Source organism: Aythya fuligula, chromosome 5 (genome assembly GCF_009819795.1).
Source record: "Aythya fuligula isolate bAytFul2 chromosome 5, bAytFul2.pri, whole genome shotgun sequence".
Lineage (NCBI taxonomy): Eukaryota > Metazoa > Chordata > Aves > Anseriformes > Anatidae > Aythya > Aythya fuligula.
The window spans coordinates 9306079-9316477 of NC_045563.1; the positions used below are offsets into that span (position 1 = coordinate 9306079).

The 10399-nt window shown below is 43.7% G+C and overlaps 1 protein-coding gene across 1 annotated transcript; it reads left to right on the forward strand.

The window, feature by feature from the left end:
• The first annotated feature begins 313 nt into the window (after positions 1–313).
• On the forward strand, positions 314–9599 carry TMEM179 (transmembrane protein 179). Its single transcript, XM_032188823.1, has 4 exons — positions 314–767; positions 4940–5077; positions 6572–6650; positions 8956–9599. The coding sequence occupies exons 1-4, from the start codon at positions 466–468 to the stop codon at positions 9133–9135; spliced, it is 699 nt and encodes a 232-aa protein (XP_032044714.1). The 5' UTR covers positions 314–465; the 3' UTR covers positions 9136–9599.
• Positions 9600–10399: the final 800 nt, after the last annotated feature.

Sequence of the window (10399 nt, forward strand, 5' to 3'; positions counted from 1 at the left end):
TTCAAAGGCACCAGCACAGATGACACAGGTGTCTGTGTCCTTAAGGGGACACCCTGGTGGTACCCAGCCTCGCTTGGGGGACGCCGATTTATATAACCCACTGGGTGCCAGGGTGTATCAGCAGCCAGACTTTCCCAAAGAAGAGGAATCCTCGCAGCACCTCTTCCTCTCTCTCCCTGCTCAAGCCCTGAAGCCATCAGTACACAGATGGAGGGGACAGCTCCGGCAGCGGCGGTGCCAGCGGAGGCATCACATCGCATCGCATCCTTGCACTGCGCATCCTCCCTCCCCACCCCCTACTGCTGCAGGCTTCCTCCCTGCATCCCTCCATCCTTTCCCCCCGACATCACTCCCCCCCGGCAGCCCTCTTTCCCGCATCTCTCCTTCCTGCATCCCTCCCTCTTCCATCCCTCCCTCCTGCATCCCTCCCTCCATCCCTCCCTCTGCCTGCGCGGAGCTGCAGACATGGCGCTTAGCAATTTCCTCTTCGCTCAGTGCATCTGCTACTTCCTGGCCTTCCTCTTCAGCTTCATCGTGGTGGTGCCTCTGTCCGAGAATAGCAATGACTTCCACGGCCGGTGCCTGCTCTTCACCGAGGGCATGTGGCTCAACGCCAACCTGACGGTGGAGCGGCAGCGCTTCACCGTGCAGGAGTGGGGGCCCGAGGCCGCCTGCCGCTTCAGCATCTTCACCGGGCTCCTCTCCCTGCTGCTGGCCACAGTGCAGGCCTGGAGGACCCTCTTCTTCCTCTGCAAAGGGCACGAGGAGTAAGTACCCCTGGGGAGGGCAGGGGATGCCAGCCCCTCCTGCAGGCTGGGGCAGGTGGCAGCAGCCTCAGGGCTGAAGCACTGAACTTTGCACCACCTGTGTCCTGTTGCCCAGAGGGGTTTGGGGTGAGGGGGTGTTTTGCCTGCACACGCACCCCATGTGTACTTGCAGTCTGTGTCCCCTTCCAGAGGATGGGTTTGGGGTGGGGGTCAAATTCATTGCTGTGCTCCTGCTACCCTTTGGGATCTGGGTGCAGTGTCTGGCCAGCTCAGCCATGGTGGGCACGAAGGGTGCTGCAGGTTGTGGGGTGATGCTGGAGGCTGGGGACTGCAGGTGCCTCCTGATTGTGGTCCCATTACACATCCTGGCAGGAAGAGGCCTTCCCCTGATTGTAGATCTGGGAATCCTTGAGCCAATGCAGCTGTGCGTGATGGGGGGCAGGTGGGAGCAGTCGGTGGTTCTCTCCCTATTTTTATTCTGCTTTTGTGGTGGACATGGCAACTATTGCAGAGAACAGTGATTGCTTGGTTACGACATGAGAGTGAAGCTGAGCACACTGCGGCAGGGCTGCTCTAGCAGTCGGTTCCTTTGCTCAGACAAACCAGGGTGCCTCAGATCTGGAATGAGGGCCTGGTGGTCGGGGCAGCAGCTCAGCAGTTCTGTGCTCAGTGCTCAGCTCTCCAGGGATGTCCTGCAGCTTTTGGTACAACCCTGGCACAGGTGACCCAACCTGTGGGTGCTCTGGGGTCTTCCAAGCACCCAATTGTATGGAGGTGGGAAGGCAGGAGCATGCACTGGTGGCTTGCTAGACTATGAAAGCCATTTTCCTTTACCAGAGGGAGGGTAAATCACTCATATCCACGTCTATTTGGACTAGAAGTTTCTTGAGTCAGTGGCTGTTTCTTAACCCTGGGCTTGTACAACAGCCTGGTGTGGTAGTACTTGGGACAGGGTAGCTGGGGTGTTTCCCTGGCCCTTTCTCACCACACTCAAGCTGCCTAATACTAAAACACCCTATAGGAAGTATAGAAGAGAGGCTTATTTCCACATTAATACTTACCTTAGAAGAGCTAAGTGTAACCATGGACTTACTGCATTTGAATTCAGTTTCCTCAGGTCATCAGATACCTATAGAAGATTAGTGGAATCCAGATATCCAGATACTTTTTTTTTTTTTTTTCAGCTTTACTGTTCAGAATCAGATTTATTTATTTATTTAATTTTTAAGAAACTAGCAGTAAACACTGTGAAATAGTGAAATTTAGGTCTGATGTTTGGCCTACTTCCAAATGTAGTTATTTAGTCCTAAACTGCTGGGCAGGCCTCTGAAAACTGTCTCTTCAGGAGCTGCATTCAGGCTCCTTCCCCTAGGCTGAGCAGTAGCAGTTGTATAATGCTGAGCAGAGTTGTTCCAGGCAAGAAAGGGGACAGGAGGCTGCTATGTGGCAGGGAGCAACAGCAGAGCAACTCTATATGTTGGAGTAGCTGTAGAGCATCAGAGAAGGGTAAAACAGGGTGAACTGGAACTTGCTTAAAATAGCAGCTTCCTCAGAAGAGGGCAGGTCTGTCCCATGCCCAGGTCTGCATCTGTCTCTCTGAAAAGCAGGTTACACACACGCTGCTCTGATTTTAGACAGCCATTTATTAACACTTCATATGGGCATGAGAGCAGGTCTGTTTGGGTGGAGAGATTCAAGTTCTTCACCATAAATTATAAATGCCATTTCTGATCAGAGGCAACTGGGGCAGCCCCAGGACAACATCCCTACTGGCGCTGCTGAGCAGGACCACTGTTGCTGGGCCAGCTCCACCGTGAGCTGTCCTGATGCACTTGCATCCCAGCAAGGTGTCTAGTCTTTATGTGCTTCAGATAATTAGGACTGACACTTATCCTTCTCAGAAGGGTCTGAGCACCCTTTGCCTCATGGGCAGGCTGTGCTGGAGTTGTCTGCAGGAGTAGGAAAACCAAGTGCTGTGATCTGGGCCTGGAACTATTCAACACAGCTGCAAGATAGAGGCCCAACTAAGACAGTTCACAATGAGGGCTGAAAAGCAATTTCTACTTCGAGTGTTTTACAGGGCATTTACCATTAAGGGACATCCACTCAATGTGGAATGTGTAACTTTAAATTCTGATCTAAGCAGAAAAATATGTGAGGCAGAGAGCCAGATCTGCCCTGGCTCTCTACCAAGATGCCCTGGACTGAGGAATCCCCACACACAGTGGTGGTGATGATGGTGATTGCCCAGTGCAAACTGGGAGCGACTCTGAGACCTGCTTTGCTGGCAGACAGTCAGAGTCTGGACCTTGGCAAACTTCTGTACTGCAGGGCAGGAAGCGGAGTGCAGACAGGGACCTGGGATAATTCACCGAATATGCCTGCGAACCTTTCCTTTTCTAGAGCAGTTATTAGTTCTAGTGGCACCCCTGATTTTATTTGGTGGACAGCTCAAGTCTTTTCTGTGTCTCAGGCCAGCATACTGTACTAAGGTGCACACAGTAGATATGGCTTTAGTGACACTTAAAACCTAGGTTAGATATGAAATCAGGGCAGGGACAATGACCACACATAACTGTGGTGTGCTCATACCAGCTCCATCTGCTATGTGGGTGACCCTGGCGCTCTGCAGCATTGAGCTGATCTGTTCACAGTCCAGTGAAGCTGAAGGAGAAGAATAGGATTGATGTCAACATTCCTCTACAAGTCAGGTGTCCCATCATCCAGCTCCAACTGCAGTCTGTAAGGGCACATCTGGCAAGTGAATGATTTTGCTTCTTTTGCATTGGTGTTGAGATCGGATGGCTACACTTTTGAGAGAACCTAGACAATCCCTTCAAATACACGTCAACCCAGGAACAGAATTCCTAGCCCAACTGGCGAATGTTGCCTCACCTAATTTTAAAGAAGTTCTCCCAAGGTCACATATGCCTTAGGATGTGTAACCTGTAGAAATTAAGATTGTCCAGCCCAGAACATTGCTAGGATTCAGCCACTGACTCAAAAAGATTCTCAACTTTTAATGTATTGAGAGAATTGTGGAAATAAATGTCTGTTTGTTGTTGTTGTTGTTGTTGTTTTTGGTTTGTTTGTTTTTGTTTGTTTGTTTTGTTTTGTTGTTGTTGCTCTCTGAGGTGAGTAGACTCCTTTTATCCCCAGAACAATGAGAGGTGCACTGCTGGACAATTTGTTATATTTGTCCTTACAATCTAACTTGAACCGGATGACCTTCCTCCTGGAGTTGACACTTTCTCCAACCTAGAGTAGATGTTCAGTTTTTAGATAGTGAGACTTTCCAAGTGCCACCTAGAGCAGCTTCAAGTACCAAAGAGCTTGGCCAGATGAATGAGAAAGTTTTCACAAACTAGAACTAAGTGGCAGAGTTAGGCAGGGCCATTCTTCTTTCAGTGAATCCCAGTCCATCCTTCTAGAAGACTAACTCGTGAGGCTGGAAAATAGTTGGACAATTCCTTTGCCTAATGGTGCCACTCTGAGCATCCCACCCCTTACCTCCTCTAGTATATGCCTAGAGCTGGTTCTGGTTATGCAGACTAACTGGGTTGATGTAAACCGACATTCGGCTGGCAGAAATAACATATTGACACCAAAGCCAGAGATGTCCCAGGAGAAACTGGCCTGCTCTGCAAATTGCCCATAAAACTGAGATTCGTGTCTTATGATGCCAGTACCTTGTGTTACATTGCTTAAAATGATTATAACTATCAGTACTGTGTTGTTTTATTTTTAGTTTTAGTTTCCCTCTAGTAGGCAATTTTGGTCCCAATTATCATTTTAGTCATGAAATAATTTTAGCTTCAGTTACTATATAATTTGAGCTAATGACATTTATTTTAACAATGGTGATTTTCATCATTACAACTAATGAAAGCCGTGCTGTGTATGAACGATCGCCACTTAGTATTTATGATTTAAAGCCACATCCTCTTACGGTTAAATAAAATAATAAATCTAAATCCAAAGAGCTTACAAAAGAAGATAACGTAACTCAAGATCATAAGCCATAGTTTTTCAATATATTAGATGTTCTTAATTAAAGCAGACGTGTTTCAAATGGAAACTGATATCTTTGTCTGGTGTATGCTGCTTAGAGAGACTGCTGATGTTGTGTTTCAGCTGTTTATGAGTTACATTTTTCTTCCCTTTTATTGCAGCTCTTTCTTTTATGCTTTCCTGAATCTGCTGATCAGCGCCTTTGTGGTGTTTATCACGTTTATTGCTAGCACTATAGTGAGTGTAGGATTTAACATGTGGTGTGATGCAATTACCGAAAAAGGAAGCATGCCAAATAGGTTAGTATTGAAGAATATATTTTCTTCTTTTTATCTTTCATATATGCACAGATGTACAGTGGTGTTACAAACTGTAGTTGTTACACACAAGGTAATCAAAGGGGAGAATATGGAAGTCCAAATTCTTTTCATCTGGTACAAAAACAGCAAACCAAACTTTTTTCCTTTTAGTTCCCCACAAAACAAACTGTTTTCCATCATGTTTCATGGTCTTTTTAAGAGTCACGAACATGTGCAAAGGAAAACCATTAATTCCAAAGTTTTCATTTCCAAAAGAGAGCTGTATTTGGAAATTCGGCTCGAAAAAGGGAGGGAGGTGGTAGGGTGTCCTGGGAATCAGGGTCCTGGCTTGAAGTCCTGGCTCTGCCACTGACCTGTGTGACAGCAGCCAAGTCCCTTGTTCTGCCTGTGCTACAACACACCGTTACCCAAAACCTGGCCTCAGCGCTGTGCTGCACACACCCTGAAAGCCACAGCACAGAAAGTATTTTAAGAGCAAAATATAGAGGTCTGATACTTTCTGACAGGGCACAAAATGCACAGGCACTAAAATGTTCTGCTGTATCTCACGATGCTTGTGCTCTGAATAGGAAACTAATAGGTTGAGGTAAATTTTATGTATCAAACAAATAACAATGAAGAGAAATAAAAAGGTGACATTTTATGTCATATGATATTGAATAAAGGTACTACTTAAAGCATACATTTATATTGCACATTGTCATATGTTGTAAAATGCCATAGTAAATGTTCTGTTTAGGGCTGCAACGCTAATCGAATTATTCGAATATTCGGTTAAAAATTCCATTACAAAAAACACCTAATCGAATATTCGGATAAGAACCCAAGATGACCGACAGCACTGAAAAGGACAGAGAAGAGGCTGCAGAAATCAACCAAGAGATAGAAAGACAACCTCAAAATCCTGGGATTTTTTTCACACCAGTAAAAGTCCAAGTTATTTGTAAAATCTGTAGGCAGCCTCTATCTTACCATCAGAGTACCGTCTCCTTGCTGGAGCATCCGAAACAAAAACACCCATACAATCCCTTCTTCTGAGGCTTTCCCTGGTGATGTCAGATGTCAAAAGGTAACGGAGGCTCATACACTTTGTTTCATTGAGGGGGAAGCAACCAAGCTGGGCTGATGCCAGATGTGTATATGTGGGAGGCTCTGGGGGAGTGGGAGAAGAGGGTCTTAGGTATATTGTTTTCATAATAACTATCACAGTTCCACTTTATGGAAGACTGGTGTTATCACTTAGATAATTACACATCATTTTTTAAATAAAGTATTTACATGATTCTTTTACTCAAGCTTTAGAGAAGATTTGCAAGCAACCTAATTAGTGAAATGACTTAAATATAGAATCATAGAATGTGCCATTGTGATTGTTTGAAACACTTAGATATTGCTTCATTTTATGCTTTGTTTGCCTATTTGGAACTTCTGAAATAACTTTCTTTCTTCCCTCCAAATGCTTTCCTTGGGTAGCTGTGAAGAATTACAGGATATAGATCTTGAACTGAACTTAGAAAACTCTGCTTTCTACGACCAGTTTGCTATTGCACAGGTAGGTCAGACTAGGCCACAGTTCTCTTCCAGTTCACTTTCCATTTGTTCATCGATCTGGGATTGTTGGAGCTGAAATGCGATCCTTTGAAATCAATGGGAATGTTTCCACTGACTTTAGTATGTGCTGAATCAAGATGATCGTGAATGGGTACATTTGCATTTTACATTCAAAACAGATAGTTCTGAACACAGATATGTCAAAACTTGACTCTTACTCATCATGGAAAATTTATTGTTTCTGCAAAGCATGAGTTCTGTGAATGCTTGGGTGTCCTGGACACTTGAGTGTCCTGGAGCTCTTTATTGCTGTTAGCAATAAGAAGAGAATGGCTGACTTGCAGCAGACTGTGGGGCTGTTAGTTTTCTCTTCCATGAGTTTGTTGTTGTCCTGGTTTAGGCTGGGATAAAAAGAAGAACCCCTGAGCCCATATAAGTATCAGTCCACTGAAAATAATGAAATAGTGCTATCTTTTAGAAAGATTTTTTTTCCTGATCTTTGAGAATTAGACCTCTGAGACTGTCATATTATTATTGAATATGCCAGCTCTGAGTCAACACTCAAAACCAGTGAATGCTGAGATTTGAGCACTTGAGCATGTGAACACATACTAACACAGTCCCTTGAGGAGGATAGCCCCATCCATGCAGGCTGCACCCATACACATGCTTTTTCAGTTGTCCCTCATGGGAGGAAGCCTTACCTTTCTTGGGACACTCCTTGAAGGCAACTGTGACCCTTAGACATGAGCTAGTTTTGTGGGTTTTGTACCCAGCAATGGCATTTAGACACCCATCCCAGACACACCTGCATGTAGCCAATTTGAATAATTCATACTGCGATATCAGGATGGACAGCTGATAATCTATACATATATCCTGCCAGATGGTGATCTCCACTCTAATCCACATTCCTCCAGACCTGGGTAGAGCTAGCCTGAACGATGCATCATTTAAGCTCTGCAAAATACCCAAGCATGAGGAGTCTGGGAGCATAACAGCTGCAGGGAAACACCATTTGTCTTCAAAAGCGAATGTAGTTGTGACAAAGGGGAGCCTGAGGGAGACTTTGAAAACAGAACCAAGCAGGGAGCAAAATCCTTCAGCATTGTTTTCTGATAGCCGGGGTGTAGTAAGCAGAGTTGGATGAAGGCATGAGAATGGGTCTGTCTAAGAAGGGCAAATAAGTTTCATTCAATCGGCAGAATGAAAAATCCAAGAATAGACTAGATTTACCAGCAAATGCAAACTTATTTCCTTGTGAGTGCAATAAATTCCTTCAGCAGGGCCTTACTAAAATGCATCAGATATATAGGAACTCAAACTCTCATTTACATAACAGTGGCCCTAATTTATCTAAATTGGCTATTAAAGTAAACAGCTTTGCTACTTCCCGGAAGTGCTAGATTTTTTCTTTGTCCATTTTTATTTTTATTTTTTGAAATAATAAAAAAGCAGTATGTCAAAACTGAAATATGTGAATTTAAGTACCTTTTTTTTTTTTTTTTTTTTTTTTTTTTTTTTTTTTCCCTAACAGTATAATGAAATTAAAATGGAATTTCTGCCAGAAAGCAGAAATTTACGTTACTACAAATGAGCTTCCTCTGAGACGGGGGAGGCCAACATTCAAGTACCTGAGCCAATCAAAATGTAATTATTTCTACAAAGTTAAACAAGAGTGACTAAGTCAGTGATGGGACTTACTGCAGATCTGAGGCTTTAAGCTCAGGTATCATATGCCAAATATATATGAGTCACCAGGAACTAGGATGTGTCAGATTGGGTTTCTCTTGCAGTTTGAGCTCCTGCTAATGTGAACCACTTACCCCAGAAAGTAACAGTTCAATTGGTAGGATTTTCTCAACAATATTCCGGATGGAAACACCTTGAAATTTATATTTCTCTGGGGGTAGTGAGAGGCCCACAGGATTCAGGAAGAAAGTTTTGGAAAAAGTATTAAGACATATGGCAACTCTAAAGTAATGGAAGAAAAATAATCCCAAGAATTTTGGGATGGCCAGAACATCAGATGCTGGGGAAGTTCAGCAGCTGCATGTGGATTATGCAGAATTCTTCATGATCAAACCTAGTATTTTTTGTATCAAGTTTCCTACTACTTAAAGCTTTATTTCCTTTTAAGCTCAGAATATCTTGACTGGATTGAGAAGTGGGGCCAGAAGCTCACAAATCATATCTTGTCGTGACTCCATGGGTTTTCGTCTAGGTGAGATTTTGATCTTCACCTGGACAGGTGGTTTTGTCTTTGTGAAACAGTACTGATATTTGTCATTTCTTTACTTCTCTAGTTTGGTCTCTGGGCTGCCTGGCTGACTTGGCTGGGAATTACCATACTGGCTTTCCTGAAGGTTTATCACAACTACAGACAGGAGGACCTGCTAGATAGCCTGATCCATGAGAAGGAGCTGTTGCTAGGAAGATCCTCTTCACGAACCTCTTTGCAAGATGAGAAAAGTGCCATGATCTAAAGCATAAGCAAATTTCCAGGGCAGGATCTAGGTTCTATTATTCAGTAGTGCAAGCTGATGTTGAGTCAGAGTATTGAGTGTGAGAGATGCATTTTTTCCTGAAAAAAAGTTGTACTTATGAATCACCCACTTTCTCAATGAAAAATTGTCGGTAGGAATATTCATATGAGGATACAGAGAATGAACTGCCCCACGTGCCATTGACATAGCAAACTTTCTGTCCTGCACATGCAGGGAGCAGCTCAATCTGTAACCTGCTGTTGCTAGCAGAATTTCATTGTGTTATCACTGGCTTTTGGGGCAGTGATTGTTTTTTGAGGACTGTGCTGGCAAGACCAGGCTACAGAATCTATGCTATTCCTCCATATTGTTCTGCAACAACAGTAATAACTGGAGCTGCGTCCGGTCCCTCTTGTCTCTCTCTCCTCCCTTTTGCTAATAAAGCTGCTCTCATTCTCACTTTATTCTGGGTGGATGTAGCTCTGGTCCAAGTACAGACTCTTGCTGTCTTTGCTTTTGCTATGTGTGGTCACCGTGCTGACAAACCTATTGTTCCCACTCTGATTTTGAGTTTGCTTAGAACATACAGACCTGTGTTCCAGATGATACTTACTATGAGACAGTTTTAACGAATTTCATGAAACCATTATGTTATCTGTAAAAAGCTGTGTACCATTTGAAGGGATGGAGGAGAATGTTTGTGTTTTTTATTTATTCTTAGATTTTGGCATGACCATCATTTATTATGGCTTCCTGAAGTGTAGTTTAGCTAGCAACTCCTGAAGCTTGCGTACTAAGCAGTTAAGCTGAGTTCACAGTAGCAATGCTTGTGCATTTATAAGCATAACTTGGTCCCTAATATTGTATACTATTTAGTTCTGAGTATTAGAGTTTACTTGTGCTATTTATTTCATATAGAATATGCAAATTTTTGTAAACATTTGCATTGTGGTATCTGTGTATATCTATCAACATAGCAAAGAGCATGAACAGCTGAGCTATTTTATAGGTACTCAGTGCAGAATGGACCCATTCTCCCCACTCCTGGGCAAGAGATCCAGGGCTGATGAATTTTGCCGTGAAAAGGGAGAACTGTTACTTTCACAAAGCTCACTTGTGACCTTGTTGTTGCTTTCAGTTATGCTTGGCCAGCACTTCAGTGAATAAGGTGGATGAGAAGTAGGTCTGATAATTAGGAATTACTTAGGTGAGTGTGAGATTGCATGGCAGAGAAGTAAAGTTGTGCTAGAATTAGGCAGTTATA

What these genes read in the sequence shown, in the direction of transcription:
- TMEM179 (XM_032188823.1), top strand. Translation starts at nt 466, where the DNA reads ATGGCGCTTAGCAATTTCCTCTTCGCTCAGTGCATCTGCTACTTCCTG. An exon ending in AAAGGAAGCATGCCAAATAG is followed by an intron (nt 5,078 to 6,571) that starts GTTAGTATTGAA and finishes TTCCTTGGGTAG; the next exon opens with CTGTGAAGAATTACAGGATA. An exon ending in ACCAGTTTGCTATTGCACAG is followed by an intron (nt 6,651 to 8,955) that starts GTAGGTCAGACT and finishes TTACTTCTCTAG; the next exon opens with TTTGGTCTCTGGGCTGCCTG.